Source organism: Chelmon rostratus, chromosome 9 (assembly GCF_017976325.1).
Source record: "Chelmon rostratus isolate fCheRos1 chromosome 9, fCheRos1.pri, whole genome shotgun sequence".
Taxonomy (NCBI): Eukaryota; Metazoa; Chordata; class Actinopteri; order Chaetodontiformes; family Chaetodontidae; genus Chelmon; species Chelmon rostratus.
In genome coordinates this window covers 20,238,654-20,257,387 of record NC_055666.1, presented here as the reverse complement: position 1 = coordinate 20,257,387, position 18,734 = coordinate 20,238,654, and the positions used below count along the sequence as shown (strand labels likewise).

The 18,734-nt window shown below is 44.5% G+C and overlaps 1 protein-coding gene across 1 annotated transcript in view; it reads right to left on the bottom strand.

Annotated features, from left to right (window-relative positions):
- Positions 1-18,734, bottom strand: part of LOC121611343 (ecto-NOX disulfide-thiol exchanger 2-like) — a 121,680-nt gene that overhangs the window by 70,232 nt on the left and 32,714 nt on the right. The window contains exon 3 of the mRNA XM_041943870.1: positions 6,144-6,275. Within this exon, the coding sequence (XP_041799804.1) occupies positions 6,144-6,261 (118 nt within the window). The 5' untranslated portion in view covers positions 6,262-6,275. The remainder of the gene's footprint in view (positions 1-6,143; positions 6,276-18,734) is intronic.

Genomic DNA, 18,734 nt, shown 5'->3' with positions numbered 1-18,734 from the left:
AACAGAACACAGGAAGTGGACCTTCAAATTAACAGCACAGACAATACCAACCACCACAGTACCCCCCCCTCAACGAACGCCTCCAGGCGTTCTACCCGGCTTGTCCGGGTGAGCGGCATAAAAGTCCCGAAGGAGAGAGTCATCCAGAATGAGCCCCCTGGAGACCCAGGAACGCTCTTCCGGGCCGTAACCCTCCCAATCCACCAAGAACTGGAAACCACGACCGCGTGGACGGACATCCAATATCCGTGACACCGTGTAGGCGGGGTGACCGTCAATGAGGCGGGGGGGAGGCGGGGCGGCGGACGGCGGGCTGAGCTCGCTGGAACGCACCGGCTTCAACAGAGAAACATGGAAGGTGGGGTGGACCTTCATAGAGTCTGGTAGTTTGAGCCTGACAGCAGACGGGTTAATGACCTTCAACACCTCGAATGGGCCGACAAAACGGGGAGAGAGCTTACGTGACTCGACATCCAACGGAAGATCCCGTGACGACAACCACACCTGCTGACCCGGTCGGTACTCGGGGGCGGAGACGCGGTGAGCATCGGCCAGCCGTCTGTTCCTCTCCGTGGAGCGAGTGAGAGCAGCTTTGGCCGACTGCCATACCTCCTTAATCCTCCGGAGGTGCTCCTTCACAGAGGGGACGGACACCGCAGTCTCCTGCTCGGGAAACAAGGGGGGTTGATAACCCAGACAGCACTGAAACGGTGACATACCTGTGGCCGAACAGGAGAGGGAGTTGTGGGCATATTCAATCCAAGGCAGGTGAGTACTCCAAGAGACGGGATGATGAGCAGCCACGCAGCGAAGAGCGGACTCCAGATGTTGGTTTGCTCGCTCTGTCTGGCCGTTACTCTGGGGATGGTAACCAGAGGACAGACTCGCCGTGGCCCCCACCGCCTTACAGAACTCCTGCCACACCTGGGAAGCGAACTGTGGACCCCGGTCAGAAACCACGTCGAGGGGAATACCGTGAAGCTTGAACACATGAGACACGAGTAGACTAGCAGTCTCGAGGGCAGAAGGCAGTTTAGGCAGGGGAACATAATGCACAGACTTGGAAAAGCGATCGACAATAGTTAGAATGACAGTGTTACCTTCAGATGGAGGAAGACCAGTAACAAAGTCCACGGCGATGTGTGACCATGGGCGGCTTGGGACGGGCAAGGGGTGCAGTAACCCCGCAGGGGGATGATGAGAAGCTTTTCCCCTGGCACAGACAGAGCAAGCGGCAATAAACGCACGGGTGTCACGGTACATCCTGGGCCACCAAAAACTCTGGCGGAGGAACTGAAGAGTGCGGTTGAAACCAGGGTGACAGGTAAGTCTAGAGGAGTGAGCCCACTGGAGGACTTGCGATCGGACAGAATCCGGGACAAACTTGCGACCGGGGGGACCGGAACCCGGGTCCGGTTGTTGCTTCTGCGCCTTGAGCACGAGGGATTCGATCTCCCATGTAGCCATCCCCACGATGCAAGCCGGCGGGAGGATGACATCCTGATGTTCCGAGTCCAAGGGAGGAGCAAAGAGACGGGACAGGGCGTCGGGCTTAGTGTTACGGGAACCGGGGCGATAGGAGAGGGTGAAGTTGAACCGGCTCAAGAACAGAGCCCATCTGGCCTGGCGGGGATTCAGCCTCTTAGCGGTGCGTAAGTAGGCGAGGTTCTTATGATCAGTCCAGATCAAAAAGGGAACCGTAGCACCCTCCAGCCAGTGCCTCCATTCCTGAAGAGCCCAAACCACAGCCAGCAACTCTCGATTCCCGACGTCATAGTTCCGCTCGGCCTGGGATAAGCGGCGAGAGAAGAAAGCACAGGGATGAAGTTTGTGAGTCTGAGGGTCTCTCTGGGAAAGGACGGCACCAGCACCGGAGTCGGACGCGTCCACCTCGACCACGAACTGATGGGCGGGATCGGGGTGTTTGAGCACTGGGGCGGAGGTGAACAGTGCCTTAAGCTGGGCGAAAGCCTGTTGGGAATCAGGAGACCACAGGAAGGGGATTTTAACAGAAGTAAGTCTAGTGAGGGGAAGAGCTACCTTACTGTAGTCACGGATGAATCTGCGGTAGAAGTTAGCGAAGCCGAGAAACCTCTGCAGCTCCTTCCGGGTGGTGGGGACGGGCCAATCCGTGACAGCTTGGATCTTGGCAGGATCGGGTCTTAGCTGACCCTTGGCGATGATGTAGCCTAGGAAGCTCACTGAGTCAGAATGAAATTCGCACTTCTCCGCTTTAACATACAGTTTATTCTCAAGAAGTCTCTGAAGCACTAGTCTGACATGCTGCCTATGTTCCTCTAAATCTCGAGAGAAAATCAATATGTCATCTAAATAAACGAAAACAAACCGATTTAACATGTCTCTGAGGACATCGTTAATGAGAGCCTGGAAGACTGCGGGGGCGTTAGTGAGACCAAAGGGCATGACAAGATATTCAAAATGACCTAACGGTGTGTTGAAAGCTGTCTTCCACTCATCACCCTCCTTTATCCGGACGAGGTGATAAGCGTTACGGAGATCTAGTTTGGAGAAGATGGTGGCGGAGCAGAGTGGTTCAAAGGAGGGGTCGATGAGAGGGAGAGAGTACCTGTTCTTAACGGTGATGTCGTTGAGTCCACGGAAATCGATGCAGGGGCGAAGGGAGGCATCCTTCTTTTTAACGAAAAAGAAACCTGCCCCTAACGGAGAGGAGGAGGGGCGGATGAGTCCAGAGGCTAGGGAATCCTGTATGTATGTCTCCATGGCTTCCTTTTCGGGGCGTGACAGGTTATACAGGCGACTCGAAGGGAGAGGGGCACCAGGGAGGAGGTCTATGGAGCAATCGTAAGGGCGATGAGGAGGCAGGGACAGGGCCAACTCTTTACTGAACACCGGGGCTAGGTCATGGTACTCGGGAGGCACGGAGGTAAGGACAGGGGGCGTGGGAGGTGGTGGAGAAACACGTGAAGAAAAGGGGTTGGCCGAACGAAGACAGTGGGCATGACAGAATGGGCTCCAGGTGGTGATACTGGCAGTAGTCCAGTCTATCTGGGGGTTATGTTTAAGCAACCAGGGGAGGCCCAACACCAGGGGGATCTGAGGAGAAGGAATGACGAAGAATTGGATGTCTTCTCTATGATTCCCGGAAATTATGAGCGTGACAGGGAGCGTACGTTGAGTGACCTGAGCTATACGTCGGCCGTCTAAGGCGGTTACATTTCTGGGCACCGGGAGGGATTCAAGGGGGAGCTTAAGCTGGGTGGCTAGTTCGGTGTGGATGAAACTCTCGTCTGCCCCTGAGTCGATCAGAACTCTTATGGGAAGAGACTCACGACCCCAAAGCAGACAGGAGGGAACAGTAATGCGGGAGGGAGAGCTGATATTAGGGGATGTCTGACTCACCAGTGCGCTCTCCGTCACGGGTGAGCCTGCCCTTTTGGCGTCTGAGGGCAGTTAGCGAGATAATGACCTCCCTGGCCACAGTAGATACAGAGCCGCTGGTTGAAACGTCGCTGCCGCTCGCTAGGGTGGAGACGGGTCCGACCCAACTGCATGGGCTCCGAAGGGTGAGAGGAGGACGTGGAGGGAGCAGCGGAGTGGCCGGAGGATCCGCCACTGGCTGAAGGGGGAGCGAGGGAAGCTGGCTCGTGAACATGAGAGAGGCGAGTCTGGGCTTTCTCTCTCTGTCTTTCTCTCAAGCGGTTATCTATGCGTATGGCGAGGGAGATTAATGACTCTAAGGAATCGGGTTCATCTCTGGAAGCTAATTCGTCCTTTAACTCACTAGAAAGACTCCGTAAGAAAACACCTCGTAGCTCTAACTCCCCCCACCCGCTCTCTGAAGCTGCGATACGGAAGTCAATAGAGTAATCTGCCACTGATCTCGCTCCCTGCGCCAAGGAGAATAGGCGTTTAGCAGTTTCCTGCCCCTGTCGTGAATGATCAAAAATACGACTAAGTTCCCTCGAGAAACTGTCGAAAGACGAGAGAATGGGGGAGTGCTGTTCCCATAACGCTGTAGCCCACTGCGCTGCCCTGCCCCGTAACAAATTAACTGTATAAGCTATCTTAGCTCTATCAGAAGGATAACTAAGGGGTTGTTGATCAAATACTAGTGAACAGCGCAAGATAAACCCCCCAGCATTACCAACTTCACCTGAAAAGGGTTCGGGGGCCGGCACATACGGCTCACGCTGAGAGACAGACAGAGAGGTAGATTGGGCTGCAGCGGTTGCCGGTGGGGGTGGCGCTGGTGTGGGACTTGGGGAGGAAGGAGAGCCACGGGTGTCCGTGCGGCTGAGGTAAGCGGTGAGGTCACGGACTTGGACGCTGAGACCTTGTACTGCCTCCATTACTCCCCGCAGCATGTCCTCGTGCTGGCCGAGACGTAGTCCTTGATGGGCGAGCGCCGCTCGAAAGGGGTCCGAATCCGCTGGGTCCATGTTTTGGCCAGAGTATTCTGTGACGGCGGGTGCAGAGAGAGACCCAGGAGCGGAAACGGAGAAGGTTAACAAAAGTTTTATTTTCACAAGAAAGGCAATAACTCAAACAGTCGCTGGCAGCGTGAGGTCCAAACAAACACAAACTCAGAGAGGTCCAGAGGGTGCTGGGCTGTGTGGGCATGGGAGGCACTGGAACGAAAAGAGAAGAGACAAACGATTACTCCAAAAAGGTTTAACGAGATATCAACAAGTACTTTACCACAAGAGACTTGAGACCAACTGATACCACGGTACGTGGAAGTATACTCTGGCGTCGAGGAGCGTCTCCGCAGAGGTTAAATAGGCGTCCTAATTTCAGGAAGTGAACTCAGGTGTGCCCAATCACTCCTCGACGCATCGGGGGGGGAAGGGAGCCTCAGGAAAACAAAACGTAAAGTTACAGCCAACACAACAGAACACAGGAAGTGGACCTTCAAATTAACAGCACAGACAATACCAACCACCACAACTAATGTGATATGTTGTTTGTTGTCTTGAACTGCAGGATGGTGTGTTGCTGCAAAAAATTGTGGGATTGCATTTTCTCCTTGTCTTGCATAAACTATGGTCCAGTGCGTCCTACGCAATGAAAGGAAGCACAGAAGCACCTTTCCTTGGCATTTAGAGAATTTGAACAGCTCTTATCATGGCTGTCACTTAGATACTCCTCAGTTAGGAAACTTCCTGAGCAAAAATGGATTCAGCTGCAACCTATTTGGTGGGATCAGTGAGTTTGGTCGTTAGCACGTTGCCAGACTAGCTGTATCCCCTTGCTTTCATTCTTTATGCTAAAATAAGATAGCTTGCTGCTGGCTGTAGTTTCATATTTAATGCACAGACACGAGTGAGGTGTTGATGCAGCTCTGGTTAAGAAACTGAATAATGTAGTAAAATGCACACACTTTTCATCTAGACTTGCATGTATGTGCCCAGCCAATCAGAATGAACCTAGTCACGCCCCACTGGGGCTGGATGGGGATTACTAACTCTTCAGTGACTAGTGGAACAGCGAGGGAACTCCTTGAAGGGGTTGCCACAAATACTGTAAACACTCTGAGCTCCAGCTGGACTTTGCGCTGTCAGACGAGGATGACTTACCGCCCCAACGGGCCACACACAGGTATGAAAACACAACACAAGCCATCATCCTCTGGACACATTTGGCATTTTCAAACCTTTACTTAAGCAGGGAAATTATCTAACAGCATATCCTTAATTATATCTGCCTGGGGGAGTAGATGCAGAGGAGGGGAGGCTCCAGACATTCAAACTCTGACGCACTGGGAGGTGCCCAGTGCGATGACTACAACTGCTCCATTGCTGATGCTCACCGACTTGCTCAAGGGCACTTAGAGGGCAGCAGAGGGGGAGGAAACACTGTTACTCATCTGTCCTCCTACACACACATTTTCCCAGCCAGTCTGTGAATTCAAGTCAACAACCAAAAAAGGTTCTGTACGTTTTAGGCGGCTGTTTCTCCCACCTCTGAACATGTAGGCAGCTATGCCTCAACTTAGAGCACATCTTCTGCCTAAAGTTTCGACATAAACCCAACAAATTCAGGCTGTTTACGAGCTGTGGGACAGAAATTCCCACATCAATATTGTCACTGTACAGCACAATGCACATTTCTGTGGCACCGTGTGACCTGTTTGGCAGCATGCAGCACGTTTTCTGTGGTACCTGGCAAGAGCTGCTGTCCAGTCATGCTTATCGGAGGCATCCCCAGGTTGCTCATGGCCGTTGCCCAGGCGCTGGGGTCTGACATGGGCATTGTCATGGAGTTAGAGGCCATGGTCATGTTACGGGTCCCGTCTGGAGAGAGACACACAAGAGGAATGAGAAAGTGAGATTTAAAATTCCCTTTTTGTGTTCGTTATTCAAGTTCTGCAAAGAGATGTGCATTTATTTCAGTGGGTTAAAGGAAAGTCCAAGGTCAAACCCAGAATTACATTTTAAAGGTGTCAGATCTTTGGCTTCCTTTTATGACAAAATCTCTGTACCTTACTGACACAAGTGCTTTGTGATCTCCAGCCTCATTTCAATTCTGCGCTCTGTCACAGGAGAGAGGAGAGGCCACTGTGACCCTGCATTCAGCCTGACTCTGTATTGACTTTTACAACACTGTCATTTAGAATATATTCCTCTTCATGAGGTTGTCTGTTCAACTTCCGCTCAGAGTTTCAACAGCCTTGGCCTCTTGGCACTTCCTGTCTCAATGGCCTCTGACCTCGCCTCAAAAGGCTGCAGCTGCTCTGACTGAAAATGCTGACACACACATGAACAGCAGCAAACAGACACCATGTACTTTTCCACAGTCTTCGCAAAATGTTCAGATCAACATCTGGACCAAGAACAGTGCCACCGAAAAACCGGGCTTACAATTATTAAACTGCAAGAGGATCATTTTGGACTTACTAAAAACTTCTACTTATAAACTCAAGAATAAAAGCTTCAATTTACATTCAATAAAGCTCGAGTGATTTCTCAAGTTGGTTAAAAGTGGAGCTTAATTGGCTGCAGTAAAGAGCCAGAGGTGAGAACACTTCTGTATGAATGCAGTTCTGTATGACAAGGATAATATGCAATATGCATCATTCGAAACAGGGTAGTTTTAGCCTTTTGAGTTGAAAATTTGACAGGATTTTTTGTTCTGTCTTGTTTCCATTTCAGCCAGTTTCCTTTTAAATAATCCCTCTTTATACATATATCATAAATACATTAGATTGTTGTTTCTTGTCAATTGCTGCGGACGTTATTAAAGATTTTATGCAAATGGAACAAACTTTAAACTGAAGTTCTGAAGATTTTCTTTAAATGAACGGTGGTGCAGATGTTAATGGTAAATCGCTGTCCTGCTCTGATCATACATGTGATTTATCATGTGATCATTTGAGTGCTGCTCTGTAAGTTTACTCCTACAGTTCACTTTAAGTAGAAGCTGCTTGATAAATGTGTTATTCCGCACTCTCAAGAACTTTTTTATACCCCTAAGTTGGCCTTTTACAGCACTCTACAGTGTAATTCTTAGACACTTGATAAATATAAGCTTTGACCATTCATCTTGACACACAAGACACAAAGGCATAAAGCAGTATACACATAATGCTATCTCAGAGCAAAGTACAAATCCATCATTATTTCTCAAAAAAATGAAAATTCCCTAACCTACCACAACAAACGCGCACATCAGCTGGCACATAAAACCCCGGGCTCATGGTTCTCTGCCAAGTCTTGAGCCTTGCACAGAAAACCAAACATATTCAGATCCCCATAGATAAAAAGCCTGCAGTAAAGTCAACAGGAACACATCATACATCCACCAGCGGTTCATTCTCCTCATATGGAATTCATTTCACAGCTCTAAGTACTCTTACAACACTTGCTGGTTGAGCTCTCTCTGGCAGACCTGTAAATTACAGAGCGGCAGCAGCTGCTGGCTGAGCCACAAGCCTGTCCTCCTCTTCACTGACACCAAGTTTAACTGTGGTAATACAAAACTAGCTCTGAACAGCACTGGGATTTTACACCTCAAAAACAATTTTCCAAATGCCTAGTTTACATGTACTCACAATGTGTGTGTGTGTGTGTGTGTGAGTGCAGTCCACTGGCCGATCATGTTTGCGGTTGTCTCTATATGTATACCAACACACTCTGCAAAGCAATTACACTATCACCCACCACCAACAAGCTTCTTGTGCTGCTAAAAATAAACTGGAGAGATTTTTCCAAACAAAACAGACAGATCTTTTTTTCCACTTGACTGTCAATGTGACATCAGTGTAATTATGCAATTTCAACCCCAAACATTTCATATAGCCTGGCCACAGTTTGACGATCTATGTATAATTAATTAAGGCTGTGCAAGCTTTGCATTTTGTAAACAGGTTTTGACAAAGAGGAACCCAATCTACCAGAGTGCTTGTCATACAGCAATAGTTCTACATTGCCTTTCATCCTGCTAATTAACAGTCGTTTAAAAATTCCACTAACACAATAACAGCATCCCTGCACAGGCCCACTCATTAAAAGTTGTCTGTATGTTGCCATGGCAAGGCCCGATAACACATTCATTGTTGTGGTGTTGCTGTGTTAATGTTCCTGACAAGAGCTTCACAGGCCTGTTAACGGCTTACAACCACATTAGCTGTCCTGCTGCCTGGGTGGCAGTACACTCAGAGGAGAGACAATACAGCGGGAGGAGAGGAGAGGTGCAACATAAAGGTTTCCGATCATTTAAACGCAGGTCTAAAACACGTGGGGGGAGAAGAGGATGTATGAAAACTAAGGCAGGGTATTAACAACACGATGCCACCTGTCCTGCTGGCCCTACGATGCTGCTTTGGACTGGAAAAGAGGTCAGAAATTGGCCCAGTTGGGTATGTGCCCAGAAATAGTTTCCTGACTACTATTTCTCACCCAGTGACGCTGTTATCTTTCCACTGCGATCGGCCCACTCTCCACTTTTTTTTTTTTTTTTTACGTCTTTTTAACAAATCGGATTGCGTGCCAGCTCAGAGTTAGTCAGAGCGTAGCGTGGTGCATTTGTGTGGGATGCTGCTTTGAATTACAAAGCAAGCAAAGGCATCAGTTGCCCATTAGGTGAAAATGATGAATCAGTCTTTACGAGTTTTGTACCATTTGTCAGCAATAAGGTGTTCAGAGCTGGCTGAGTTTCTGAAGGCGCCAACAGTTGCCACATAAACACGCCGATAATGGCAACAAATGGCACCAAATATAGCAAGCAACAGCTACAGTAGCCTGAGTGATTGTAAAGTGACTAGTTGACAACCATCTTTAATCATGAATAACATGTCAGCAAGACGACTTCACTCTTGGATTGTATTAGCAATCAGACATTAGTTGTTAAACTTAGTTTTCCCTGCTACAGTGCATAACAAAATGTTCACGTCAAGCCAGGACTATTGTAGGGATGCAACTTAAAATTTATTTTCATATTTAATCGATTAATCATTTAGTCTATAAAACGTTAAAAGGTTGTTAAAAATGCTCATCACAATTTCTCAGAGGCCACAGTGATGTCTTCAAATTGTTCAACCAACACACCAACACCCAAACACTCCTCATTTACTCCGACAAATGTCAAAGAAAACAACTGAAACAACTGAAACAATGAATCGACTGTATAAATAATTTACAATTTTCTTTTGATCGACTAATCATTGAAGCTGCAGATTATTTTCTCGATTTTTCCTTCAGTTCTTTATATTGAGCTACAGGCCACAACATTATCTGTATAACATGCATATTAATCCATTTTTTGAGGGGGTAACAAAAAACATCAAGTTCACTTACTAGCTTCTTCTGGAGCTTTCAACTTCCATACAACCTCCTCTTATCACATGATCAAAGTTACATTCTTGGTCACACTTAATGACATACTAATGAAAGTCTTTGAGATTTGGTGTGAAATGAACAAAACGCTTGTAAATTGACCTTGAGCTGAAATTAAACATGTCCATGGTCATTCGCTGAGCTTTCACTAACGTGGAGTTAATCACCTCTGTGCCCACATGTACAGTTATCAAAAGAACATTTGCTGTACAGGCTAATAAATACAAGTCAATTAATGTTACGCTTGTGGCCTCAGAGAATATTCAATAATTTCTACTTCTTAAATGAATGTGCATTTGTTTTCAAACACAGTCTATTCTCTGTATGTGTGTCGAAAACCTACTCACGTGGTGGCAGGTAATTTGTTTTCCTCATTTTATCATGGACCTAAAGGTTCATTCCTTATGCCCACATATCTCATTTCATACTACATAATGTTTCTGATGCCACAGTTCCACCATTGAGCTCTAGGTTGCAGACACATACTCCATATGCTACACATGTATTTTTTAGTAGTTCGCTAAACGTCACTCTTCGTTTATAAATAAACCAGCTGTGTTAAACCAGGACACAGTCTCCCAAACCCCATCGAGCCCTGGTCAGGCTTTCCCACACTGTCTCATAGCCAACTAAGTGGCTCCATATGTGAGTTGCTTTTAGATCTGGTAACTGTATTTCTCAAACTGTTTTTAGGAGAAGTCTTTGCTGATTGGTTAACTATTGATGAAACACAATGAACACAGTGGTTTTGTATCTACAGAAACAACAAAGCAGGTAAAATTGCATCAGTTTTAGGCAGCTCAATAAAACAGAGGCCGACGGAGAAAACAAACAGGCATCTAAACTTCGCAACCCTGCAAACAATTTTAATATTACACCAGCACAGTCATCTCGAAAAGGGCTTATCTGAATCTATTTGATGTTATTTGATCTGTAAGATATTTGCTTTTCATTTCATCATGCTCATATCCTGCTCTCATCATCTGTCAGAAACAATAAGAAGCTCCAGTAAAGTGCAAAACCAGTTCATCCAAAGAACCACCTTCGCTCTGTGAACAGAGTCTTGGTTGAAAGTTCTTACTTCTTAGTTGTGCATTCAAGGAAAGATTGTATGAACAGGGTCAAGGTTAAGGCAAAGTCTCGTCGCTGCTGATAACGAGTCAAAATGCATAAGGGAGAGAGATCTGGGACAACTCTCATCTGATTATTCTCAGCTGGTTGCCACTGGCTGAGTTTGGTTTGTCCAAAGGCCAATTCAACATGTGGCACCATGCTGTTCCACACAATTATTTCTGTGAGTCATGAATGATTCTGTATTGAGTTGTGGCTCAGACATTGAACAAGTCATTAAGAGAGCTTGAATTATGTCAAGTTAATGAAACTCAGCTGGCGCAATACAGCAGCTGATTGAATTTAGATAACACTCTAAAATGAATGAAGACCATGTAGAAACAGGTCAACTTTTGACTTCTATACCTGACTGCTCATCCTTGTGCTTATGTGCCACAAAACAGGAAATGTTCAGCAGCATAACGCACTTGAATCTCTACGCTAACTGCCGGTGGTCAAGTTGCATCATGGGTACTGTAGGCACTGCATTTTGACAGCAAATAGGAGTGTTCAGGGAGAAAAAGATGGCATCTCTCGTTCTGCTGCATGAATTGTAATGATTTCGTCAACTTCAAGTCCGACAATGCAATGTGAAATCAGAGGAGTACGCTTTGGCAATGATTGTGCTCAGGATCAAATACAGAGGTATTAGCAACCAAATTAAACAAGTAAACCAACATTATGAATTAATACAGCTAGAAGTATTACCATTTATAGATCAGCAATCCAAAGAGCAGTCTACACAAAGCTAAAAGACCTGCAAAGCAAAACGTAAGCTTAGCTCGTGGCTAAGGCCAAGTGCTCAGTCAGTCTCACTTTCCGCCCTGATGAAGACAATATGAGGTCAAAGGCAGTGGACTTTTTCAACCAATGTGTCCAATGAATTGAAAGCTTTCACGCTAAAAGCTTTTCTCCTTCCTCTGTCAGAGTGCCTGAAGAGTGATTTCTTTACTGCAACGCCACAGTTTTTGTCCAAAGCTGAACATGAATATAGACGTACAGTACAAAGGCCTCAGAGCATACAGTGCATTTTCAGTAATTGTCATACATCTAATGATAAATGAGGAGCTATGCCTCCAGTGCCAAATTTCATTGAAAATTTAATTAGCCAGAGACATATTCTTCAGTGCATGTCATTTCCTTTGTGCTTTTTTTATGACTTACATTTCCTGCTGTGTCAGAAATTGTAAAATGTCAACTAACAGGCTGACTGTAATTGCTTGTATCAGCTGATCTTGTGAGCAAATTCAGCAATATTTCAGTCTACTGTCACCTTTATATAGTAAATACTGTTTTGCTAATAAACTAAGTGCAGCAACTGAGAAACACAAATTATTCTACTGGCACTGTTTGGGGGGTCTAACAAGTCACTTTGCGGTTTGCCTGAGGTGGAGTGGAATTTCCTTAAGTATATTACATTTGATATCTCTGCCTCAGATCATAAAATTTAATTTCCATTTCAGCCCCAGAGCCAATCCTCTGCTAAACAGTACTTTCTGTCAATTTGGTTTGAACCCCACAGTCAATTGGTTTGAATTCACTGACATTCTCTTTGCACTGTGGTAGCCAGCAGTCAGTGAAGCCTGCATTAATTATTTAGCATACAGTTGAAGCAACAGGTAGGAACCCTCAAGTACAGTATTCCTTTATTTTCATCTTACATCTGCATGCTCACAGGTAAGCGTTTGACCTTATTACCTTAGCAAAGACTAAACCAATGTACAAAATGAGGGAAAGTGTCCTTAAATGAAGCTACAGCTAACAGCTCAACAGTAAAAAGCCTCCCTTCATCTGGTTGCTTCTCTTGCAATTGGCACATTTATCAGGCAAATGATTGCCGAATCATGGCTTTTAACAATATGTTCCAAGCATTTTGCACATGTAGGCCATTATGTTATATTATCTTTTTAACATTTATATTGACAAGCTTTTTTTTTCCTTCTGAAGGGACTAAGGTTAAAGGTGCAATGTGTAAGAACTGGCCACCAACAGGGGGCAGCATATTAGCAGAGCAACCACTAATTGCTGCTCATTATACTCTCTGCTGTAGCTATCTTTGAATGCAGCTACCAGCTGCCATTAGCTAGTAAGCTCAGCGAGCCGTGCATCTAGTGGCCCTATTGGGCGACTAAATCTGTCCCGGCTGTGAGCTTGGAGCACCGGGGGATTGCTGGTGTTTACACCACAGGCAACAGAACACGGTTCAGCATCCATCGAGAGCACCCGTCCTGGCTATGTCTAGCTGGTTAGCATGCTAACTTTTAGGTATCTCTGCAACACAACACAACAACACACAACGTCTTTGACGTAAAATCAGAACTGTAACTTCTTCACATTCTGTTGATGGTATTAGTGTTTGAACGTTTTAAACTAAAATTCTGGCCATATCTTACACATTGTACCTTTAAACTGAATTTGTCGATAGGAAGTTGATTCCCTGTGTGGCCCAGAGTCATGAGCTTGTGAACTCTGAGGATTGATTTCAGACCAAGGCTTTTCTGATCTCCTGGACCCTCGTGATTGGCCTTTAGCTCCACTTAATGGTCCCTCAGGGGCTGATGGGAAATGGAGCCATTTTAAGGCCTGTTGGTTGTAAACCTCCCAGCTGAGAGAAAAGCCAGAGAACATTTCATTCACAATGAGAAAGCTTCAAAAAGCAAACTGATGCCCTAAAGGCAAAGATGGAGAAGAGGGAGAAGCCGGACTGATTCGGAGTGAGAAAGAAATAAGGAAGCTGATGACAGAAGTGAGAAACATGTAAAATGGAAATGATAATAAATCCAAAATAACAGGCAATATCTCCCTTGGCTTATCTCTTTGAATTTACATGTAATAACATTGGCTGACTCAATATGAGGAACTGCACTACTCTATAAATGAGCTCATTATATATATAAAAAAAACACACAATTTTCCAGCAGGGAGAAAATTGTCACATAATTCATCATATGCTTATTGTGCGAGAAAAATGTGTATACACTAATATCTGTGTATGCTTACATTAATTGGTGGTGCCATTGCAGCACTTTATACAGTATTCGGGTGACATCATTTACATGGAAAGAGAAACCTCACAGGCTCTTCGTGTAAATTCATCCTTAATCATGAAAAACACGCAGCAGGCACAATAAAATGCATGGAGTGCAAAACTGCCTTCTACTAGCGGATGGCATTTTGACCTTACTGTTTTCTGGGTGTGTGTGTGTGTGTGTGTGTCTTTATACATCCTCCTCACCTACAGACAACATCAGCACAACCAGGCAAGTGAAACTACATCAGCACAAAACTGGGATCGTCCAATCCGAGAGCAATCTATCATAAATTTAACTGGAAGCAGAGCGGAGTGAAAACAACCGTAATGACAGAGCTCACACCAATCCAGTCACATGAAGCTGTCTCTCGCATTTACAGTTCAGTTGTGGGTAAATATAACGGTCTTTGTTGCCTTAACCTGACAATTAACATTTTGTGATGGCTTTAAGACAAATGTTATGTACAGTACCATTACTAAATAGGTGCATAAGAACGCTGCAATTTGTTGAACATATTACTGCACACACACACAGGAATAGTACGTACACACACAGTTGCTTTACACATCATTCTATATATCCTTGTTAATCAAACACTCAGCTTTCTTCCCCTGTGCACAAATGCACAGATACACCCAGACACAACACTGTTAATATTTGATATCTTCCCCTCTCCACCGCTTTGATCTGTTACTTACAGAACAGTAAAACCAGTGGAAGTCAAATAATTACAGCTGTGTTGGCTAAGACCTACAATTTATCTTTATATACAGGGCTCTGCATGAGAAGAGGAAATAGAGCGCTGGCAAAAGAAGCAGCCAAAGAAATGAATTGAAGCTATGTCGGGATCTCGAACTCCTCCTGTACCTGTAAATGCACTTCTCTAACTGTATTAACTAAACCCCAACTAGTGTTTCTTTGCAATGTGACCTGAGGATTATTGAACGCATCTGACTGTGTGATGTAAAGAGTGCAGGTAGCACCGCAACCACCAGACATGCACATATGAAACAGGGTTTGCATCCAACAGCACCACAAGAAAATTTTAAAAAACTATATAAAAAAATATATTTTAGCAAAAATAACGTCTGAGATATCTGGATCTGTGTTGACCACTGAAATAGCCTTGGAAAAGTTTGGGAAGTTTGAGCCCTTTCCCTTGATTCGTTGAGAAAATAAATAGCATATTTACCGATAATGAAAAAAAAAACATTAGCTGCAGCCCTAATTTAGCTCAGTGTACCTCATAAACTGGCAAGTTGGTGTATGTCTCCAGTAAATCAGGATTTTTTTGAAGAAGTGATTTGACAATTAGCTGCTTCACATTAGGCCGACATCTGACCGTTAATTTAGATAGAAATTGTTTTACCAGTCTTTTTTATCACTGATCATTAGGGTATAAAACATCTTCCAATTTATTGCACTGTCCAATCAACAGTCCAAACCCACACATGTTTAATTTACAAGTATAACACAGACAGAAGCAGTAAATCCTCTCACTGGAGAAGCTGGAACCAGTAAATATTCAGCATTGCTGCTCGATGAATGACCAAAATGATCAACTGATTATGAAAGTTGTTGGTGATTAATTTTTTGTCATTCAATTAAAGGATTAATTTACAAATTTTTTCAGCTCCGATTAACTCCATTCAAAATGCATCACCAAAAAACTAGAGCCTGAAAAATGACTATGGACTCTCTGAAGACGGATGATAATGAAGACAGAATTCACTGCATGGGTTGCATTGGATTCACTTGGTGTACCTAATAAACTGGCAACACGCTGTATTTCAACAATAAATCAGGATCATCTACCACAATGGCCACATCTTTATTGCTTTACTTACATATATATATAAATTTAATTGTTATATATTTTATTTTATTCTATTTTACCTTTTTTGTTTTGTTTTTTTAACTAGAAAGTCCCATTGAGATCCAAAATCTCTCTTCAAACACTTCAGTTTTCTTCTCAGAAGAAGAGTCAGAGATGAGAGGAGACACTTAGATTCCTTGCATGTATGCATGTGTGTGTTTGTGTGTGTGTGTGTGTGTGTGTGAGAGAGAGAGATAGAGAGAACAATAATCGAGACAGGAAGAGAAAAGCCTGGCTTCTCTTACACCCATATAAATCTCCTCCAGCTCTGCACTTCAAACAATCAGCAGTGCATTATGTGGTTGGAGATGGACAGGATTGATTGATCCTTTCTCCTTGTACCCTTGAGGGTCGACTGCCAGCAAATGTGTCTTCATCCCCTACAATTAATCTAATCAGCCTTAATAAAAGCATCCATTACCGAGGCAGCGGCATCGACAGGCAGGAGCAGAATGTTTACTGATGAATAATCAAACACAGGAAAATACTGATTGGTTCGCTGATCCAAACAACCTCCAAAGCTGCAACATTACTGACCATGTATTCTGCCAATGAGCTCGTCCTTATCAGTTTTCTGTCAAAGAGGACGGTCAGCCTGTAAACCAGAGAGTTTTATCTTACTCATCGGCAGCCTGTGGTCGGCAGAAGAATTCATCAGTAGTCAGAAATACCACACTTCATTTCTCAACATACAGAAAACAGCTGGTTACTGTCACCTCGCAGCTAGAAGGTCTTGGGTCTGATTCCCAGTCTGGGCAGGGGCTTTCTGTGTGGAGTTTGCATGGGTGACCCCCACCATCAAAACATGTATTCTAGGTCAATTCTCCTTTCAGTGCCCTTGACCTAGGGCTTAGAGCTGGAGTTGGCCCCCAGGTGGCTGCCCAATGCTCCTCAAAGACACAGAGGACAAATATAACTACATTGAGCAATGACAATAAATAACAAAATAAATAAAAAAGTGGTAAAAAGGAAATGGTGACTCAATTGCTCACTTATACGGCTGAATTTCCAGCGCTGCTTTGCAACACTAAAAGTGTCGTGGCTTGCGGGGTTTATTCTCGCTTTACTTCCTCATCGGCTTTAATAAGACAAAACATAACTTCAGGCAACGTGAACACCGGGGAACAGGTAATTCTGATGTATTCATTCTTTGTTTTGTCTTTGATGAGTTACACCACTCAGGCAAGCACAGTAGCATCTCAGTGTGTCTTTCCACAACCTTTAGCTATGCAAAAACAAAACGAGAGTTTGGAGACACCACCTACGACTGAATTAAATTATGAATGTGCCACAGACACAAACGCAGTCGTTTTAACAAACAGAGTAAATAAGACGATAACTCATGAAAGAGTAATTCAAGAATCTGTAAGCATCTGTGCTTTCTTCAAGTTATTTGACATTTCATTTTCCATTTTTTTTCACTACCAGAGATAATTTCTCTTGTTTTCCAGGGTGCCTGTGTCAGTCTCCGCTCTGACAATATAACCTGTTCAGCCCGTTGTACAACAGCCAGCATATATACTGTATAATATACTGTATAAAGCATGTGCACAGTACTGCAGTGCGGAGGATAACATGCTACAAAGAGAATTTGTTGGAGCTGACATTAAGCATGTGTGTGGCAGCTTGGAGATTAGAGAAGTGGACTTGTGACTGAAACCACTTCTTTGAATTGAGTTGAGACCAAACGACTAACACTCTCCCCTCCCTCAAATACCATCGATTAGGCCTTGATGAAGGAACTTAATCACTGGCTGCTGCAGCTTAAAGCACAAAGTAGAAGACTTGGCTGCTCGGAGTGAAAGTGTGCAGCATGAACGTGCAGGCATGTCCAGGTTAAACCAAATAATTAAGGTAAGTAAGCGAAGTTAATCAACCACTGTTATCTTGTGACTCTCTTTTTCCTGCATACCTTAAGGCCTAGTGACGTAGCAGCTGAAGCATCTTTAGCCTCTGTAATGTGACATATTTCTGTGTGAAACAGAATATTTCATCAAAAAGGGATTTCAACAGAACGCTCGGGGGTTTGATTTGATCACTGAGAGGTGGGCGAGCATGAGTATCACAGTAATCCCACGACTCTCGACCTCTACTACATTGTCAGATCAAGGGTTTTTAACCTGCTGCCAACCCATGATATACCTCTGCTAGCTACTACAGACCACAGGCTGACAGTAAAAGGTCAGCCCAGACCAATTGATTCTATAAATTTATGCATGCACGTCTTCTGCCTTCACAACATTGTTAAAAGCAGTTACAGTATTGGACAACACATTCGGTGGTGGTGGTAATACCGTAAATCAGACATAGATGTGATTCCATAAACAAGAGTTTGGCCAGATGTATTGAAAAATGAATGAAATGAAAAATGAATATCCTGTCCTCTGGCTCCCCTTAAAATGAGCTGGGATTATGAGCTGTTCCCGCTGACTGGCCCAGTGTCGGTCTCTGGAAGTGATTGCATGTTTGCAGAGGTTTATGAGTGTGTGTTTCCCTGAGCGTCACATCTAAAATCAGGAGCGCAGTGACCGGGATCAGGGAAGCAGACACGGGTGTCACTGGTTACACATCACCTGAATACAGTAAAGCTTTTGTCTCTATAGAGTCATCAATCATTGAATCAGACATCAATACAGTACAGTGCCACACACACACAAAGGCACACACATGGATCCTTGTTTTATACCTGATTTAGTTTGTTTGACTTGACTTGAACCCTCCAGGTGGTTTCTCCCTTTGTTTTCTTTTCATTTTCCTGATATAAAGATGATGGACAAGTGAAAATGGATTTATTTATAGTCAATAAAAAACTCCTTCAACTCATCTCAAGAAGGACTCTAAGCATATGGTACATCAAATACTAATCTAATCCTGCAGAAGAGCAATAAAATTGGTTTTACT